Source organism: Vigna unguiculata, chromosome 7 (assembly GCF_004118075.2).
Source record: "Vigna unguiculata cultivar IT97K-499-35 chromosome 7, ASM411807v1, whole genome shotgun sequence".
Classification (NCBI taxonomy): Eukaryota; Viridiplantae; Streptophyta; class Magnoliopsida; order Fabales; family Fabaceae; genus Vigna; species Vigna unguiculata.
Genome location: NC_040285.1, coordinates 2057364 through 2078935, shown reverse-complemented (window position 1 = coordinate 2078935; position 21572 = coordinate 2057364). Strand labels below are relative to the sequence as shown.

General features: G+C 33.5%; 1 protein-coding gene across 5 annotated transcripts; it reads right to left on the bottom strand.

The window, feature by feature from the left end:
• Window positions 1-670: 670 nt before the first annotated feature.
• LOC114190972 (kinesin-like protein KIN-7K, chloroplastic) lies at window positions 671-20353 on the bottom strand. Of its 5 annotated transcripts, XM_028080074.1 has the most exons (25): window positions 20225-20353; window positions 20033-20111; window positions 17553-17820; window positions 17368-17465; window positions 15207-15296; window positions 14359-14411; window positions 13115-13180; window positions 12977-13030; window positions 12771-12830; window positions 10520-10598; window positions 9708-9775; window positions 9287-9349; window positions 9026-9130; window positions 7464-7568; window positions 7223-7330; window positions 6239-6382; window positions 5747-5929; window positions 5438-5596; window positions 3799-4026; window positions 2964-3104; window positions 2734-2856; window positions 2604-2654; window positions 2233-2280; window positions 1946-2146; window positions 671-1345 (listed from the first exon to the last, which is right to left on the bottom strand). In XM_028080074.1, the coding sequence occupies exons 3-25, from the start codon at window positions 17789-17791 to the stop codon at window positions 824-826; spliced, it is 2988 nt and encodes a 995-aa protein (XP_027935875.1). In that variant the 5' UTR covers window positions 17792-17820; window positions 20033-20111; window positions 20225-20353; the 3' UTR covers window positions 671-823. The 5 variants fall into 5 exon arrangements, with proteins under 5 accessions (XP_027935875.1, XP_027935876.1, XP_027935874.1 ...); XM_028080075.1 differs by lacking the exons at window positions 20033-20111; window positions 20225-20353 and adding an exon at window positions 17934-18385 and having other exon boundaries at window positions 2743-2856; XM_028080073.1 differs by lacking the exons at window positions 20033-20111; window positions 20225-20353 and adding an exon at window positions 17934-18384.
• Between the last annotated feature and the right edge of the window lie 1219 nt (window positions 20354-21572).

The following is a 21572-nucleotide window of genomic DNA, read 5'->3' as shown; positions in this document are numbered from 1 at the left end:
AAACCACATCAATAATAGTAGTGGAACAAATTACTATCATACTAAATTCATATAAAAAACAACATAGAAAGTAATCACGCCATGAAAATTTGAGCATGCACATATCACTTATTTCTAATTTTTCGCCTTTTTTCAAAGAAAAAAATTTAAGTTTAAAATGTTCATTGTTTAAATCTTTAAGTATCTCTTTTAGACTAGGTTGAAGGATCCTGAACGTCTTAGCTAGTGATGCCACGTGATAAAGGATTGTTCTTTCTCTGACAAATCTTTACTTATATGTGTGCTATGATTGTCTTTTAGACATTGATATAAGATATTCCCTTCAAACCCTAATGAGCATTTTCCGAAAATAACATTTAATCATTGATAAAAAAATAATTCTGACATTATCAATTACAAAATATCCTCTATTAATATTGATTGACAACTCAAATTTGCTTAAACTAGAAATGAAAAACAGTAGCATCAATAAAAAGAAAATCAACATTGACTAAAATATATTTTACCATCATTAGTGGAGCTATATTGGTAAATAAAAACTTTGATAACATGAACTAAGAAATATATTTTATCACGAAACATTTTAAATTTTAAATCATTAAAGTTCTTTTTTTTTTTTTTATGAAAACGCAGGCTACAATGTGCCAAAAAGAAATTATGGAGATGAAAGTAAAACAATTGCTTTTGTTTTAAGAATGGTGGAAAATCATTAAGATAGCTAGGAGGGAAGCAATCATCATTCGTATACACAAACTGGGTTGGAGACTTTCCTGATTCCAATCATTGCGCACCTCACTCACTCTCTCTCACTCTCTAATCCCTCTCAAACATCAGTTTCAGCTCCCTGTGACTTTTTTAGCTTAGCTACAAGAACCCACATGTTGGCAAGTTCATTTTCCAGGTATGCTTCTCTTTGCTTTGATTCTTCAATCGTCCTTTGAAGCTCGGCTTCTTTATGATCCCTCTCTAAAAGAGCAGCTTCGTATGAAAGTTCCCTTTCTTTACTTAACTCCAGTTCTCTCTTTATAACAGAGTTTAATCCACCACCCTGATCATTTCTTCTAACATGACTTTCTCTTTTTACACTTCGGACTGTTCCACTTCCACTATTTCTACGTTGGGCAGCAGAGTTCTTCAATACAGCCTGCTCACCCAATAATCTCTCATTCTGGTTCATTAGTTTCGCAACTTCTTCTGACAACGCCTTAAGCTCAACGGCAGCAGCAGAAGCTAGTTCTTTAGCATATGAACTCTCTTCTGCCAGTTTCTGATTCCCAGCTTCTAGCTGTTCTTTTAATTCTGTTAGTTCCGCCAACTTCTGCTTCAGCTCTTCTATCTCGCTTGCCTAACCAATTGTACAGTTAAGTGGAAATAATAGCTTGAGTATATCACAAATACTAAATGTAAATGTTAGTTGATTTTCATATAGTAGACGCTTCCTATCTGCCTAATTGTATTTTCTTCTCCTTCACTGTAAGGAAGTTCGAAGTGAAAATTTTAAATCAAGTCACGAGTTTAGTTTGCTCTTTGATGTTAAAATTCCTTTGGATCAGATGACTCGCAAACAAGGAAGTAGTTCCGCAAGTATAGCGGTTCAATGATAACTAAAACTGTGGGATGAATTTCATTACCAAAAACGGAAAGAGGAAAGAAAACTGAAATGGTATATAATAACTAACACACGCATATTTTGCGTGGAAGGTTTTAGGAAACCTAAACAAGATTGGGTGCTCACTACATGGTCAATATTTCCATTCAAAAACACATTTATGCTAGTTTTAAGATGCTTATGGAATGACAAATGGTTTTGGAATAAGGTTAAATTATAGTGCTAATTATCACACTCCCAGAGTGGAATGTGACACTAAGAAATCTAATGGGATTAGCCTGTCCAAACTATAATAGCACCACTCAATGTAGATCCCACAAGGAAGTAAATATATACCTGCTGTTGCAAAAGAATTTTTTCATTAGAACTGGTTATCGTGGCAGTTTCCTTTTCAAGGTAAGGTTCAAGGTAGCCTTTGGTTACAGAGAAATGTTGAGAATGATTGGATATAGGCCTTAAGTTTCTCAACTCCAGTGCATCTGCAAGCTGCTGTTTCAGAGAGCCAACTGTTTCTTGAAGGCTTTCACATTCACGGATCTGAGAATGCCAAATTTTTTGCTTAGCTAATAACACAAAAAGAAGACTGCAAGAAATTTCGTACAAATTTATATAGGCATTTTCACCTTCTGATTAAGCTGTTCTTGGATTATATGGTTATCTGCTGTTTTGACCTGAATTAGCAAAAGGTTAGGTGACGCAAGACTAATGAGAAAACAATGTATGCTCATTGTGGAAGTTACACTGCATATGCTAATACTATAATCAGAGCAACGCCTTCTTGTGTGATCAGACCATGGCTTTTACAAAAACAATTATAACAATTAACTTAATTATATCTACTTTTTGTTCTGATTTGAACAACACTAACTCTGGTTACATACCAAAAACTGATTTAAATTTATACTATCAAAAAGCTCCACAAGAAGACATATTGATGCTGAATACTTGAATTTCAATTAAAGACTAAAATATAGCAAGATTTATATATGGTCACCTCCAGTTCAAAGGATTTTTCATTTAATTGTGTCATTAGCTCGGTGAGATTCTGCAGCACAAAACAACCAGCATTGAATTGGAGAAGTAACAAGTGAAACAAAAGCAACAATGATGTCACAAGAACATACTAGCGATACCCCTGATTCATCCAACTTATCTGAGGCAATGATAGAATCAGCAATTTGCTTTTGCAGAAAATTTATTTGTTCCTTCTTAGCCTTAATTTCATCTTTTAACCTTTCCATCTCCACCTTGGCATAAATTAACCACAAAAAGATCAACTCTCAGATATACTGCCATATTAGTGAAAGCTATCATACTAGTCAAGACAAACATTGATTTTGAAATAGTAACGTACATGAATCTGATCCATTTGAGGGTTTCTTGCAGCTTCCTGAGACAATCTCTTCAAAGTGCTTGAATGAAGAGCTACTTCTTCTGACAGAATCTTTTGTTGCTCCCTCAACAGATCAATCTCATCAATTGATTTAACGCTTATCTAGAAAATAGAAGAAAACAACTAGAATAAAAAGTATATATGGCCATAGCATACAAAAACTGATCACATCTCTAGCAAGAACTTCAATAACTTAAATGTACATATCCATATTTCATCAATTTGGATTACGACAAAAAAGGGACAGGTTCCCACAAACAAAAGAAGTACTTTAAGAAAGATTCATCAAACTGGACTTAACAAATGACTACTATACTACTCTTTTAGCTAAGTCTAGCACTTGCCCAGATATGCAAAAGGATCAATAGATAAAAATCATTACAATACTAGAATCTGGCCACAAACCAAATAAACAATATTTGACAATACTCAACACTCAGGAATAGAAAATAATAATTTACTTTCTTTCTTAGTTATATAATAACATTTTAACAGAGTAAGAAGTTGGATACTAAAAATATGTGATTCTGCCTCTATATGTGCGTGTGCGCATTGCTACCAAAACTGAGATATGTTTAGGTGATTTCAAATGACTTATAAATAGCTTAATGGGTTTTGGCAAAACAAAGAGAATGTGAGATTTTTCAAATGCCTGTTCTGTTAGCATTAATTTTTTTAGATTATAACGAAAATCTCACATCAATTATTTCACCAAAATAATCAAATTCAAATGACATAGGAAATAGCATTTTTCTCAAGATGCAGAAAGAAACAATAAAAGCAGTCAAGAAAATACCAAAGGTGTCTCTTGTCCCAATACTCTATCCTCATGAATTTCTTTGTCCTCTCTTGTTGCTGATACAAAATCTACCGATGGAGAGCTTTGTGCAGGTAGAGAATGGGAATGTCTGGACTCCGCACGATTACTACTTTCTGCAAGAGGAGTAGAAGGTGTGCTAACAGATTTTGTTCCACATGATTTATCACTGGTGCCTGAAAAGGCACTTAACCCAGTATCTCGTTTCTGAATAAAAGAAAAAATAGTGAAATGCAGGAACTTGAAGAAACAGGACTTTAACATATAAGAATACAACAAAATAAATCCATCATACCACTTTGAGAAATATCAGTTGCACAAAGAACTTCCAAATGTAACAAAGAAAAGTTATATTGGTTAAATCATGATTAAAATATTTGCTAGAAAGTTAAACTCAGGTTACAAATGCATGGCTGCACAGAAGACTTAAACTCTTGCATGATTATATGCAGCCAAGAAAGTTCAGGAATGATGATTAAAATTCTCAATTGTGAAGTATAACCGATAAAATGAACTTCAAACAAATTCCTGATAAAGAAAAAAGAGCTTCCAAAATTTTAATTAGAATGAGAAAAAACAAACATGAAACTAAGGCAAAAATGATAAATTTGAGAAGACCCAATGATGATTTCACAACTAAGGGGAAACCAAAGTAAAAATGGATAGGAGAGTATTATTACCTAAAGTAAAGAAATAATAAATCTAACTGAATCTGATTTAAAACTGTTGGATATAATGACTTATTAATATTTCTATGATATCCTCATACAAACCCTAAACTATATTTAGTTAATAAATATTTGTTACAATTTTACAAATACTACTCCAACTCATTCACAATTAACAATTATATTTCCCAAATTTTTTCAAAACAAAAATCACGCACCTTAAAAATGAATTAAAAAAAGACACATTCAAACTCGTGCCAGCACTGCTCGATTTTAGGCACATATGAATCAGTGAAGTCCTGTGATGATCTCACGACTTCAGTACAAAATTAATCACCAAAGTCATCTCATCCATGAACAACTTCAACTACATGAAAAATACACTAAAGTCGTCAGGACCTCCATGACTTCAGTATTACTCAAGTTTTGAAGAATTTGCCATGACTTTAGGTCAAACAAAGATGCACCGAAGTTGTTCACATCTTGCACGACTTTACTTAATCGTAATTAATTATAATTGAATATGTCGTTGACCTTCACAACTACAGTTTCCCAAGTCAAAAGTCGTGTCATTTGTTGTCACGACTTGCTTTTGTCTGTAATTTTTTTAAAAAGTGACCCATATTCGTAATTTACAGAACGAATTGCCCCATATCCGTAAAACAACCGTATCAATTTAGGCACCCTGCCAGATATCTTTCTAGCAATACACATCTATCATACTCTAATATTGACTTTTCTTTTCATCATGTTTTATGAAGCCACTTTATAGTTCTTTATTTTCCTTTAAGAGCGCTAATTTTTCATTAGTCACAAGCTTAAAGCTTAGTAAGCGTGAGAATCAGAATATTCACCACAGATTAAGATAATTCTTTATTATTTTCTTTATTTAGTCTTTACATAGCATATATAGGTGGTTAAGTTAACATAGGAATCAAAAGACAACTTACCCGCATCTTCAACCAATTTAGTAACCCATGTTTCTTTGTCCTTTTCTCCTCCTTATAAGAATCATCAGCTGTTTCCACATTCCCCTCTAAATTAACATGCAGATCAGTGTTCTCGTCATCTGAGATTAAATCCCTTCTTTTGTATGGAAGGTATGCCAACTATAGACAGAGTTGATAATTAGAAAAATGTATATACAAGTAAAGAAGTAAGCAGCATATCGTCTTCTTATGTTAATTGTAAAACAACAATTTAAATTCTTGGTATTAGAGAAGAAAAAGTTGATAAAGCTAATCTATAAAGAGAAATACCTCTTCTTCCCCAAAAGAATGTCTTCTACGATGACCAGGACGGTTAGAAAATCTAGTTGAGTGAGATGATTTAGTGGAGACCAAAATTAACTTAGTCAAGCGTTGAATTCTTCCTAATAAAGCAGCTTTAGCATCTTCTTCTTCCTCCAATCTTGATTGCAACTTGACTTGACCATCTTCTAGCTTTATACATCACACAAGAATTGGTAACTATTTAAATTCAGAATGTTGAATTTCGTAGAATAATAATGAACTCAATATGAAGGAAGTTTACTTCAAAATAATTTCCATAGTTAATTACAGCCATTTCCAATTCCACCTATAATTATGATATCATTTAGAGCAAAAACAATTTAAAAATTAACTACCTATATTACCTTTATGATTAATATCTAGAAAATATTTATAGAAAAATCACATTCTGAAAACCATCTTTAAGCCAAAAAAAGATACCAAAAAAAAAACAAAGTCTGATAATATAACATCATCTACCTTTTGTTTTAGGAGCACAAAGTCAACTTCACCAGTTTCTTTCGGCTGAATAGAGACAACACCCCGCTTCATTTGTTCCAATTCATCCTTTAAGCGTTGAATTTCATGCTGGTATTTCTTGATAAGTGACTTTTCATCAATTATCTGTAGACTCAATTTAACATGTAAATTAGTTAAGGGAGCAGAGATGCTACGAGATTACAGGATGTGATTCCCAGATAGAAGGATTTCATTAAAAGAAAAACATCAAATAAAAGACACTTCTAATCTTTTTAAATATTTACAGCGTATAATTCCTCAAGAAATGCCAGAGGCAGGTCAACAAAGTGAAAAGTCAAGAAAATGTTGTTTCAAAACTACATGAAATGGCTTACGACTGAATTTAAAGCGTCTCATTCCAACTAGATACTCCTTTCAACAACATAGAAAATCTTCTAAAATACCATCCCACATAAATTCTTCATGTTCAAATTACTTGCAACCAGTTTCAATTAAGCATTCTGGGATGCAGCTAAACAGGTCTAGAATGGATAAGGTTCCCTGGACATGTGCCCACAGCACAGTAGGTAATAATACAGGTAATATTCAAGTAATCCACTACTAGGGGATAGCCTAGGTAAACTTTAATATTCGACTTGACAGAAACTTAATGAAATTATTTTCCTATTCTCAAGAATAACTTCATCTTAAGGTTGGCTTTGATTCAAAGATTGACCACCACGGGGAGAGATCACACCAACAGGTTTACAAGTGGAGCGTTGCATGTGTGAGTGTTTTACTTAGTAGGCTGATTGCAGGTTTACGAGTGGAGTGTTGCATGTGTGAGTGTTTTACTTAGTAGGCTGATTGAATAGAGTGCATATTGTACTTTGCATTGTACAAAGGGAGCGTGGTAATAATACCCTGATTAGGAGCAGCATTTGTATTTTGTACTGTGCAGTTATATAGAAATAAAATTCTAAAAAAAAAAAACCTTCAATATACCGTGTTTTGAGCTGCTTGTATTTCAATGTGCTTTGCCCGGTGAGCAAACTTCAAAGTATTATGTGTCTCTTCAGCATTACTTGATGAAGGTGTTACCGTGCAAATGAGCTGTATTTTAAATGACAGTAAAATGTAAGAATAGCCATGTTTCATATTTTGTGCCACAAAAGATCAGCATAGTAATATTTATTTTAATAAAATAATCACATTTCTGAATATCTATACAAAAGTAAAGCCTTACAGATATACGTCCATGACCACTGAGAGAAGACTGAAGTAGTCTAGTCAATTTGGAGTCCCTGTAAGGTATATGACTAGGTCTGCCTTCAGTCAATTTTGAAATAACCTGCACAACGAAATTAATCACACTTCACAAAGCTATAATGAAGTGCACATTCAGGAAAACCATATATATATGTACAGGTTTTGGATGAGAAACATGTACAGAGTAAATTTGTTGAAAGGATGAGAGACAAAACAACCATGGAGGATGATATTGCTCTAGTACCATGTTGATAAGAGAGAAACTAAGAAGGAATGTAATGAATTTCGTGTCTTAGATACAGACATGAGTATTCTCATTTATAATGAAGAAGTGATACAGTAAGGAACAAAATCAATATCTAATGATGCAAAATAGTTGGTAAGATATTTCCCTATCAAATCATATCACATCTTCCTATTTAATGTAATCAAATCATATTTCTAATACATCAATGCAAAGAAGAAGTCCAAATTCTAGTAGAATATAGAAAAGGGAAGTGTATGAAGGTAACCGGACCAATGGTAAAAGAAAGAAAGGAGGATGTATGATACATCATCTGATGAACTACACACACAAGAATCCAAGCAAAAAAAGGTAAAGAAATAGGGTAAATGAAAATAGAGTAAACGCGAGAAAGATAGAAAGAGCAACATAAATAAGGGAGTAAGAGAGTGCAAAAGTACTGGTTGGGGGGCACTCATTTATTCATTCTCTCCTATGTATCTCTATCCTACCCAGCAAACCCATTTAATTCCATCATCCTTAATTACATCCCCTCCCCTTAAACCAAACAGACCATTGTTGTTGCTCCAGATTTCCTCTCCATATTTGCAATCAATCCAATCGAATCTTGAGGATATTGTTTGGGAAAACAGGATCAAATGATGCTCATGGTTGCAATCATCTTTGTCATCTAAGATTCTCATGCATTTTAGGTTGCATGCACACCTACGAACTTTGAGAAAAATTTCATGACCGTTTTCAGAAGTGAACTCCTCAGCAAACACAACAACTGCAAACATGATGATGACCTAATAGCCTAATCTTGAGAGAGTTAGTTCAAGACATGGTCTCAAATCCTTAATGTCGAGGCGATCTAGACTTCAATACTCACTTTCCTTGTTCTTCTAATGAAAACTTAAATTTCAGCATAAGTTAGGTGAGCCTATGCATTATCAATTTTCAAGTCCAACAAGTATGTGTTAGAGATGTAATAAAAAGCCATTCAAGTATTTTCACCCAACTGCTTAAAGGGGTAGTTGATTCTAGACACGTTATCTTTAAAATTGTCAAGTTTTGGTGGATTAGATATTTAAACATATGGCTGATTTAACTTAAATTCTGATATTTTTCTATCCCCTTTCAGTACATTGTAGTCTAGTTCATGATTGACAATAACAAATGAATAACTAGACAACAACAATAAAGAAAGAAATCTAACAGATACAGAACATGCAAAATTTGGTGAAAAAACACAGGTATCTCAAATAAAACAGAGAGAATCTGATAGGACCAGCTAACAGATTTTGAGATCTCACACTTCCGAGAGTTAGAAGACTTTTATTGATGTAAGATCCTTCTCTCCTTCTCATGCCAGTTGTTTCAGCCCTTGAGCTCTCAGAACCTGCCAGATCGATGAGGTTCTGCATATATAAGTAAAATATATTTTTCAAAAGAAAAGTAAGTTACAGTAGCAAATTGTAAAGCATGAATAATAAAAAGGTTAAATATTGCAATATAACATCTCTGCAATGAGAAGGAATTGGAAAATATTTTTTAAAACACAATTCAATAATTACCAATTGAGACAGTGCTACTGCTTCTCCTTCACTATTTTCACCACATGGACTACTCTCTACAGTCTGTCACAAGACAGCCAAAAGTTAAAACAGTAAAATTATCTCTTCATAAAAACAACTCTTAACATATGAAGGAAAAGCAAATGTCAAGAATAAGGAGGATTATAAAAAGGCTTTCGAACTTGGATGAAAGATGGTCATCAAGACTTGCTCCAATGTAACTCGATCAAGTAATATGTGCAGGAACGGAATACTAATTACAGGGCTGCATTATATGCTTACATGAAAGTATGTGTCAAGATGTGAACACACACAGAACATGTATCAATCTCAATATAGCTAGGACACTATAAAAGAAATTTGATACCAATTAAATAAAAAAATTATATATTATCAACCCTTTAATGTATCACAAACTCACCAGGGAAAATATTGTATGGCTCCTGCTGCTGAGTAGGTTGAAGTTTGTGGACCCAACATGTCTGTGCTCTGTTATCAAATTAAATAACATAACTCAGCAGTGGCACACCAAGTAGTGTTATAGAGGAATCCAATTCACAAGATCATTAACAGGAAAGGTTAAACATGTTTGTTTAGGATTTACAAACCACCCATCCATAAGCCTCGTGTGTTGTATGCAGCTACTTTGTGTTAAGTGAGAATATCATATTAAAAATCGTCCATCAATATGCTTAGTATTTTAAATGCATAACAAATTTTCCAAAAGAAAACTTCCAAACAAAGTGATGGAACAGAATTTACCATGGAATATTAATAGGGAAAATTAGAGAAAAGTGTTCTGGTTACAAAGGGAAAATGCAGTAGATAGAGAGCTAGGAATAAAGATGTAGAAGAGAAATTCGTTTGCCCATTTGCAAAAACAACCCAAAACTACCCGCATTGATTGCCTACCTCTCATTTTCCCCCTCTTCCCATTAACCATCAGTCAGCCTCTAGCTTTACTTCAATGCCTCCCACACTTCTCGCCACATGAAAATTTGTTACAGCCTGTGTAAGTCTCTCTAGTGCCCTTACCCATATTTTTGTCTATGACAGAGCAATGAAAATGTGTTCTCTCTTATGGGTCTTAACAGTGATAATTCAAAAATTACATAAACTCCAAAAACTATCCACTAAAGAAACAAGCAGAAAACAAAATATGACTTCTATATATTATGCAAACCAACAAACAAACTAGAACAATTCAGAAGAAAAAATAGCTGGCATATATACCTTCTCCGGCTGCTATAAGGGACAGTGCATGAGCAGGGGAGAGTACAACCTCTTCCTTTATTCCCTCAACAAAGGTTCCCTACATTTAATCAACATGTCGAACTTAGAGGGGGAAATTTAGAGAAAGAGAGAACAGAATCTTTCTAGAGAGAATATGCTGCAGCTAAATGTTTCTCATTTGCTCTTATAATCAAAGTAGCACAAACAACATTGAAAAAGAAAACTTCAACGACCAACAATTATTTATAAGATCAAGAGAAACCTTTCCTGGAATTCATTACTGCATGCACTACTAAATCAGAAAGATACAGTGATATGGTATCCCTCTAATATCAAGGAGAGATATAGAGAGGGAGAGAGACGATAAGATATTTAGAGAGTATTTAAGGAATGCTATATTATTCAGTAAAATGTAGTGCACAAGTAATGCAAGACATCCATATACATAGGTTCTTAACTTAATGGACTATTTCCTATGCTACTATTAATTAAGTGCAACTTCCTGAACACTAATACCAATGAGTACTAAATGCATCATGTGCAGCATGGACATACTATTTTCTATGTGAATTAACAGAACATGTAAATGTCACAAGGTCTCTTTCAAAATACTCCAGTTTTGTATTTTGCATAACTTCTACTAAGCATTTTAATAGCCATATGATTGACTAGTCTTAATATTATGATGATTCATGTTAGAAAGTAGATTTTAAGTTTAACTCAACCTCTAGCTTGTAAAATAAAGTTTGCATCCACTTATATACAATAATTTGGCAATATTTCAAGTTGATGTGGAACCTACAACACACTCGCTCATGCTGAGAAATGAACACCTCGAGCACGAGAGTAGATATTCATAGGTGGTCAAATAGTGACCCATAGCAAGTAGCATGATAGAACCTTGTTAGTATAGGCCCTAATAACATCTAACTCAACCTTTTAACTTCCCCCTCAGATTCGAGTAGGGTAATAATGTCTCCTTCTCTCACGGATTCTTTCACTCTCCTCATGATGTGAGGATCTTAATCATCCAAAAACTTCACTTTCCAATAATTAGCAACAAGAGTATGCTTCACATGAGACTCCATCCTCATATAGATGAGGAGTGAAGAAAGTAGATTCGGGTCTTAAAAAGTGTACCTACTTATATATCATAATTTAATCATATATCTAGTCGATGTGGGATCTCCAACACATCCTCTCATGCCAAGGACGGTACATCTTGAGTGTGGGACCAAACACTTGTAGGTGGTCTGATAACGGCTCGATGGCAAGAGATACAATAAGTCTGACAAACTTTGCTAAGATATACTTTGGTATCATATTAAGAAGTGAACTTCACATCTAACTCAACCTCACAAAATTTTGGTTACTTCATTTCTTCCAAATATAGAGAAGATATGGACAACTTCTGACTCAACAATTATGCTCATTACTATTTTAGTCCCTAAACCTTTATCTACCATGAATATACAACTTTTATGGCAGTTCATGGAAGAAAAACAAAAATCTGTCACACAATATGATAGACAACACTGCAGACAAATATGTAAGCATACAATGTAAATTGAAAAAATAAAACAGAAAAAAATTGCCAAACATATTAAGAAAAGTTAATAACATAAAGATAACAAATTAGAAATATATTATATCAATGAGATTCATCAATGTGCTTAATAAAGTAAGCATAAAGTCTCATAACAACACTAAAAAGAAAGATACAAGCTACAAAGCTGAAATGTCAAGACATGACATAATAATAAGTTAAGATCTGCTCCTTCTCCTCCCCATCCTCCCGGTAATGATGATGTTTGGAGATGATTACCAAAGTTTAAATCAAATTCCATAACGTAAGTTTATTGAAATTCTTTAGTAACAAACAATCAAAAAAAGAATATCAGTGTCTAATCACTGAAGTTATGCAAGGGAATTATATGACAACAAAACAAACCACCGATATTCAATGCACAGTGAAACACTTATCTACCCGCCTAATGCCCATGATGCTATATAGAATCCATCTACATAACAAATTGATGTCACTGCCACAATTTGAAGTCACTGATTCACATGAATGGACCCTAACTCATTTATGGTTAATATACTTGATTATAAAAATTTTGGACTAGAGATCACAAACAATCAATCAAAGGAAATCAAAATAACCTAATCCATCCTTTAATCTCAATTAGTTATCAAGAATAAAGACAGAATATGTTAAAATTAGGTAAGAAAAAAATAAAATCAGCACCTGAGCATCCTCTCTGATTCTTAAGTTCTGTCCAGCTGGATTTAATAAATCATTAACCACCTGAAATCAAACCAAAGCTTTAGGGGTAGAAGTAACATTTCATTAAATTTCATTTTATGCACAGCACAGAATAAAATAACTAAGTTTGAGGAAGTCAATATCAACATGAAGACAAGCAAGAAGATAGAGAACAAGAAGCAGCCTACCTCATTGTAGATCTCCAGATATGAAACTCGAAGAAGAAACTCTCTGTTTGGAGTCTGGTGAAAGGATCATCCGATTTATAATGTATAGAATAAGAAGCACAATAAACAGAAGCAACAGAAAACTGGCATTCAACATACCTCTTGGATAATGCTAAAAGCATCCTTCACAGCAAGAGGTATAATTCCCGGAGATCTTTGATCACCCTGGGAAAATACGAGTTTATAAGCATATTGGGTGCTTTTAGGACATACTTTGGTACAACATCGGCATTTAAGTTTTAGAACAAATTTCTATCTTGTGCATCATTTGATGAACAATGGACGGCACAAGCAAAATAATGTAAAATACCATAATTCACTTGTTTTCTTTTAATACAATTTATACTATTGTTCAATATTATAAAATAGTATATTATTATATATTTAATTATTCATTATAAAATAATATAGCATTACATATTTTAAGTAGTAATACAGAGCTGTTTTATGTTTGTTGATCAATTATCATATATAATAGAGGAGTGAGAGTGAGGGAGAGAATGCATAATTTTTTCTTTTAAGGATCTAGCACTTGGAGCAAAAGGTTGCCCCTTTTTTACAGAATAACAAAAAGTTTTTGTTCTGTCATCTCCAACGCCTGTTGTCTTGTCCCAAAACTCTTAAAATTCAAAGGTTAATCAAGTACTTTTAGGTTTGTCTTTTTGTGTAAATCAAATGGACCCAGAGTTATACACTGTATCCCAAATTCCTATCTTACTAAGTGCTATCATCGTGTAACACAATAGCCAATAAGATCAATCAAATTATTTATTCTTATTTCAAAAGATAAAAATTAAATTATATCCAAAATTGTATTGTGATATATTATTAAGAGGCTACGAAGGAATACAAAAAACTTATCTTGGTTTTAACTTTTAAGTGTACTATGATGTTACCAGTCTAATTGTAACGTACATATACTAGTTGTACTACACTAGAGACTGATGAGATTATTAATGCAAGCACTAGTGATGATGATGCGTGCTTACCACAGACAATCACCATTGTAAATTATGTCTGTTATATAGTCATAGTGATATGGGATTTAAGTGGGAAAGAGGGTGAAAGTTCCCGCAATTAATATTGGTCATCATCAATTTCTATACACCATATGCAAATACCTTGCCATGGAAAGGCCATATAGAAATAAGCATATAAATAAATTTATTATACATTTCTTTTTTTTATTTTGGTAGAGACCACATGTATCCTCCACTGGAAACAATTCCAGATAGTGGTTTTACCTGACTCAGTTAGGATTTCTCCAATGCAAAATATATTTGATCTCTACCAATAAAAGATCAAAAAGATGAGGGAAGAAAACTTTTGAAGTGTGATCTTACATGCATTGTATGAGTCTTCCCACTACTTGTTACACCATATGCAAATATTGTACCTGCAACAAAATCGAAGAATGGTTCAATTGTAAGTTACTCAATAAGCCAATATGCAATTGAAAAATTCTAGTTCCTTGGAGACATAAGTCACTATGCGTGATTGCTTTTAATTGAAATGACCAACTTAAAGAAGAAAGAATCACTATAAAGAGGTTGTCATACAAATGAAATTGCATGTGTATCACCCATAGGGGGAATGCTCCATGGTCCAAATGATCAAGTTACCTACCTCACTTTCTTTCTGCATTGATCGTGTGAAGGTCCAAGCCAACTGGTTATTGTATGCAACGACAACAATATGTGAAACCAGTTGCTAAGATCTTGAATCTCAAACCTCTAGAGGTTACATCATGATCTGGCCTACCTCCCTAAGCAAGCATTTGAGCAGTTCGCAATCTTATTTTATCAACAATCATAAGGTAAGTGAACAGTTGAAGCCAGAAAATATATGGCTTCTACACATATTGATCAAATTCTTATGGATGGCAATTCTTAGTAAACTTTTGTCAATGGTCCATCAAGTGTCAATACCATTGACACAGTTCCAAAGTCAAAATATCAAACTTGATTTTTAAAGAGCATTAGTATCAAACAAACAGCTGATTGCAAATATCAAACTAAACAAATCAAATTATAGACTCTAAATTAGTTGACATAACAGTGTTTAGTGTTATTCTACAGCATACATTCGCAAACTAATCTGCATAACAAGGATAATTTGATCATAGCAAGACCATATTTATAGTTTAATCTAGCCAATCAAATAGAAGCAATAGGTTCAATCTGCCAATTACCATTGATGCCCTCCATAGCACCACTAATAATATGTTGAGCAGCAACATCATAGACCTGCCTAGTTGTAGTTGTGGGACCAAAGACACGATCTACAAGTAACAGGAAAAACTTAAATAAATACATAGGATTGACATATGAAATAAAGAGAGGGAGAGAAAGATAATTTCCCAAGAAAAAATCCATATGATAAATTATTTTATTTGCAAAAATTGTACAATATCATGATATTTAGAATCTTTTCTCAGAGGATCATGAGAGGTTTATTATATCATTAACCTTCAAATTACGTCAACTATTCTTACTTGAAATTAACAAAACCAAAAGTGGGTCAGTTAGAAATAAAGTAGGGAATCAGTTTCTCAATTCCATGACTACTATGGTCAGGTGGTTCCCACTGCTAAGTCCTCAGTTGGACTCATTTTCTTATTTCAGGATACTTCTAAGGAAGAAAATCCTCAAGTGACACTATTTTAAGACCCTACGATCAAAATAAAAGATCTAAAAGAGAAAAATAATGGATAGGTGCCTTTGTTTTTCATTAGGAAGTCAGATTAAGATGATTCAGGCTTGTTGTGCAGTCCCCCCTTCTCTTTCTAACGTCTTTTGATAATTCCAGAAAGGATAACACGGGATTAAGCTTAGGTAACAGTTTCTTTGGTTGGGCGACAAATATAAAGGAAGGTTAGGGCAAGTTTGGTTTTTCTGTTTAAAAAAACAATTTTGCTTTTCGTTAGAAAAAATCTACTTGTTTCCCACATTCAATAATTAGTACAAAAATAAAGAAGAGTAGGAATCAGTGAAACTGCAATAGATTTTGGAAGAATTGACGTAGAGCATATTTATTTCTCATGTTTTTCCTTGCCTCTCCGGTATTGCTTCATTTGATCATCACCATATCATTGCAGTCACAGTAGTCAGGTCCCCATCATTTCTAGGAAATGTATTTATCTAGGATACAGCAGAAGGCTTCTGAATTTGAGTCCTTTATGAGTTTATTGATCCCCCAACCAATATCGCACATCTCAAGACCTAGAAGAAAGAAAGAAAAAATCTCTTTCTTGACATACCCTTTAGAAGCCCAACTCCTTAGATCAAGTCCTTTATTCAGCAGGCACTCGACAAGATAAATGCTAAAGTTATGTTACAGACTACCATGTGTCTGATTTTAGTAAAAGTCTCGAAAGAAATAGCAATAAAAAACAATATTTATTGGAAAAATGGGAAGATCTCCCTTTGAGACTCCAGATATTTTAAGAGGTCTGGTCTACTCCTCACAGCTTTCTATTTCTAAGAAGTCCCGTGACAGTATTCCATTATTCCCTTTCTATAAAGTAAATGGCTACAGTTCATAACAGAAAAATACCCCAAAATGGGCCCTTCCAGCTGAAGCCCAACTACTTCCTTTTAAAATACACTTGCTTGATCCCAGGTTTGCAATCAAATGTCTTGTTCTAATTCGAAAAAGTGGAAAATATTTACTACATTGCCTAACAGCATGCTAAATTTGGAGGCTTGCTTGGGAGCATATACTGATAATTGGGCATGTGATGTGTCCTGAAAAATTGTCATTTCCTAATCATTAATTTCGGATGTCTCAGTAGTACAAGCTCACTGTACTTTGGTACCTGTCGTTAATAACCAAAGCTTAGAATGTTAATGTATCATATATTTTATCTGCTTAGCCTTTCTTTGGTGTTCAATACACAGATTCTTCCCAGGAGTTCCCATCATACATTTCGAAAGGAATTGGAGAGCTATTGTGTATGACTAGTTGTTTTGCTTATGTATAGTGTCTTGCTTTCCTATTAGTTTTGCCATACGATGAGTCTCATCCTTCCTCTCTTAATACTAATATTCCTTTCTTTCTTCTTATAAAAGTTTATTCCTCTTATCCCAAAAAAGATACTAATACTTCTAGCTTTGGTTTCATCAATTAAACCAACGTGTCCGCAATAACCTCACCATTCATTCCTGCTACCACCTTCAAAAGCTTATATTCTAGAAAATAAATCGAAGAGAAGTTGAATACCAAATGATGTACAATATTTTCAACTTCCCAAATTACAAACACATAACATTATAATTTCACAGTCCATACCAATCAAACGAGAGAAAACAACAAAAATCATATTCATGAACGTCAAATTTGCATATATTTACCGTAAGCATACGCTAGGGACGGGTTATACTCGTTCCGCACCACGGTTTCTCCATCAGCATACCACGCTATCTCCTCTCCCTGACGAATTTCCCTGGGACTAACACTCCACAAACAAACCACAATCAAGCTAAAACCCAAACAAACTCAAAACCACGACGCACAACTCCGAAACGCAAACACTTACTTCAGAGGACGAAACCGCACCGTAACGGTCACATTCTCCTTCGCGTCCGAAGGCACGCTCTCGGAAAACGAATACGGCGTCTTGCTCCGAGCGGAAGAAGACGCCGGCGAGCTCAGACCATCCACGGAAGTTTCTAGAAACTGTTTTGAAGACGACGTCGTTGAAGACGTCGGCGAATTACCAGCTCTGGAGCCGCTCAATCGTAATCCCTTGGACTTCGCGCTTCGTTTCGACGCCATCGCTATAACTCCAAGCCACAATTCACAAACTGCGCAAAAACAAGAAGTTAGCTCAATGAAAGCATTGATTTCATTCTAATTTGTAAGGAGAGCAGAAAACGCAGAAACGATAAAGAAAAAAATAGGAGAATTAGTGAATTACTTCAAGCTGTTGTCAGTTACAGTCAGAAGACGAAGACGCAGCAGAAAATCCAGAGAAACGATTTCGCGGAATTCTCGAAAGAGAGAGAAAATCAGAAGCGCATTGATCGGAGACGGATCCGAGAGGGGAATAAATAGGAAAAGTGCTCTGAAGGAATTCAGAGAGTGGAGAACAAAAAATCGAGCATCAACTTCTTAAACAAAAGGAAAGAGAGAGAGAGTGTGTGAAACGGTGAGTTTTATTTAAGAATGGGTTAAGCTACATTAGTCTTGGCTTGGAAGTGATGAAGCGAAAAGGGCATTGACATTGGGTTAAGGTTGGGAGGTAGGATAGGAAGTCAACGTCAAAGATGGATTATAAGAAATGGTTCTTTTTCTGTGACAGATAGGAAATGAGTGTTTAGTAGCCGATAAAGTGTGGTGGCGAACTTGCAGCACAATAGAAAGTGGGAACTGGAAATATGAGACTGGTGGGGCTTTGTTTTGTCTGGGTTCTATGTAGAAAATGATGGGGCTTTTCTTTTTTTCTAATGGTACATAGAACGTGTGGGTCGAGACATATGTTTACTAATAATTAATTAATTAACTAACTCAGTTCCTTAAATTTCTCATAATTAAGTCAACTAAAATGGAGAAAAAAAATATATGTATATATATTACACACATAAACTTACATGAAATTCCAAAAAAACATATAGTTTCATTTAAATTTTTATTAGATTCAAGTAGTGACGATAAGAAATTACTACTTACCAATTTTAGTGATTAAAAATATATCTAAAGATCAATTGTGACATTTCACTTAGTAGAAAATTTCTAATAAACAAAACATTACATTTTACAATAAAATAAAATGAATGACAGAAAGTATATTAGGATTAACCATTACAATTATCCAAAATATACTCGAATAGAAATATCCTGGGAACATAACAATGTCATAAACACATCTTAAGACATAAAACAGTTTGGCAGAAGATTGTTCAATGGAGCAAAGAAATATATAAGACAAGTTTTTCAAAAGATGCTCTAAAGTAACTAGTATGCCTAATTTAAAGAGCATATCTCCATTATCTTAACGATTACCAAGGGCTCCCTCATCTCTCCACACCAAAATTGGTGATCATTGCAAAAAGAAAACACCACAAGAAAACAGAGCACAAACAGTAAAAGGGTAAGCTAGTGAAAAGAATTTTTAACTAAGCAAGTTACAAAGCATAAATAACATGTGATAGAAAACAATAGATGACCCTTTAACTCAATTATCTTAATACATATAATGAGATCGGATTCATTAGAAAATTGCACTTTTGGTGGTCTCTACTGCTCTGTAGAGCCATTGTCAATGGATCTCACCCTACCACGCACAAGGTTAATCCATGATCATCTAAAACCATTATCCTGCTAGAGACTAGGACTTCATACTACTCTCACCACATGAACCAGTCTACTCTATGTGGGTCTGACTGACGGATCCATTAGAGTGTCGAAATGTAACCTTACTTAAATCCTTAAATCATTACATACACTACTTTATCACCAAAGGAATTTTTCAATGAAATTCCCACATATTCCACATTTTATCTCATGATAATTCATCATCCCAAGTTAAAACACATCGTATACAGTTCAACACATACATGGATAATTACATACATCATGCTTTTAAAAGGAATTCAACCAACCACAAATTTAGAAGACCTCGCTCAAGTGGCAGGGTTCACTCACTCAAGCTAGAACCTTCTTCCCTAAGTGAGACCTCAAACAGAAAGCACAGTGCACCTCTGTGAGTTCTCGCTTAAGCTAGACTTTCTCGCTTGGCGAGAATTCTCGCTTAAGTGACAACTCACGCACCAACAAATGGGAGTTTTCTACTATTCTTACTTGGGCTAGAGGTTTCTCGCCTGTGCGAGAACAACAAATACTCACTTTCTCGACAAATACTCACTTTCTCGTGCATGCAACAACAGACATTGATACCAAACAACACACAACTCATTTCTATGCGAGCACAAACATCAAACAAGCATTTAAAACATTAATCAGGACCAAAAATAGGCAAGGTAATTCAAAAGTTTTACAAACTCTGACTTCCCTTACCTCAAAACAGATATTGCTCTAGACGGGAAGAAAGTCCTAGGTGGAGATGAGCACCACAACCCCAATACAGCTTAAGAAACTGAAATCCAAGGGCACATGGAGACAAAAAGTGAGCTTCTAAACAAGAACAACGAGGAACCATAGCTCCAGAACAGGAGAACAGAAATAAAACGAAGGTTGGAAATCACTTACATGAAGGAGTGATATGTTCAGTTTGATTAGTGGAGTATGTCGCAGAGATCCCAGTTTTCGCCTCTGTTTCACAAAATGGTTGTAATTGAGTTAGAGGGGGAGAAAAAAAGTGGCTTAGAGTAGGAGAGTTGGGAGAAAAGTGGAGTGGAAAAGGGAGGATTTTTGTAAAAAGTGGACAAGTGAGCTGGCTTGTCTTTTTTATTGAAGTGACCATTTAAAATTTAAAAAAAAAATTATTTTTACTTCAATTTTCTAATTAAAGATTAATTTAAATATCAATTATACTTGTAATCTTATTGATTTTTTTAACTAAAATATTGATAATTAATATTAGTAATTAAGTTAGAAATTAATTCATAATAAAAATATTGATCAATTCTAATTTTTTGAAATTATTTTAGTTAGCAATAATTTTTAAATTTTAAATTGATATCTAAATTAGTGACTATTTTGTCACTAAAAATTGTCATTATATAAAAAGTTGTCGTGAATAGTTTTTTAAAAGAGAAAATTAACTCTTTAACTTGATTAATTTAGTAGTTAAGGTTCATCTATATCAATAAAATATATATATATATATATATATATATAAATATATATATATATATATATATATATATATATATATCAGTCAAACAAAGAGATTTTTTAATATGTTTTTTTGTTCTCTCAAATTTAAAATTATATTTTAGTTTCATAATTTAGAAATAACTTATTGTATTAATCACAATTGATGTCACTAGAAATTTAGATAATGTGGGTAAAGATGATTTAAAAAATATGATCTGTAGTAGTGGTTTTGAAGTCCAAATTTTCGATTCACAACCTAGTAATAAAATAAAATATAATGTGCATTGGATCTCTAAATTCCCGTTCAAATACTACTATATTATCTGCAAAAGGATGGTATGAAGTAACAATGTTTTAGAAATGTATAATATCCCTAAATTTAAAACAATGTTTGTTCTCATATATACAGTAAGTTTGGATTTCAAAATTAATTCAGTCAAATCACGTCTTGTTTTATATTGTAGCCGGAATCTTCATTTACATTAAAGGGAACGACAAAACATAAATGAAGTGTTGTCCGTTTAGATATAATAGATGCTAAACGAGTCTTTCCATATAAATATTTTAGGTGTCCTGTAGAACCAGTGGCGGACCTTAAAAGGATGGAGGGCATGGCACCCTCAACTTTTTAATTTTTTAAAAAAGTATATGTTATTTTTCTAAAAACAAATTTTAAATTTTTTATATAGAAATATTTCTTTTATAAAATATAATATTTAATATTAATAAATAATTAAATATAATGAGAGTAATAAATTGTGTTGAAATTATTTTTTTC

Coding starts and splice junctions, on each gene's coding strand:
- LOC114190972 (XM_028080074.1), bottom strand. CDS start 17,791: ATGGCGTCGAAACGAAGCGCGAAGTCCAAGGGATTACGATTGAGCGGC. Junction 12,831..12,976: donor ATCTGGAGATCTACAATGAG/GTAGGCTGCTTC, acceptor GTTTGATTTCAG/GTGGTTAATGATTTATTAAA. Junction 1,346..1,945: donor AAATTCTTTTGCAACAGCAG/GTATATATTTAC, acceptor ACAATTGGTTAG/GCAAGCGAGATAGAAGAGCT.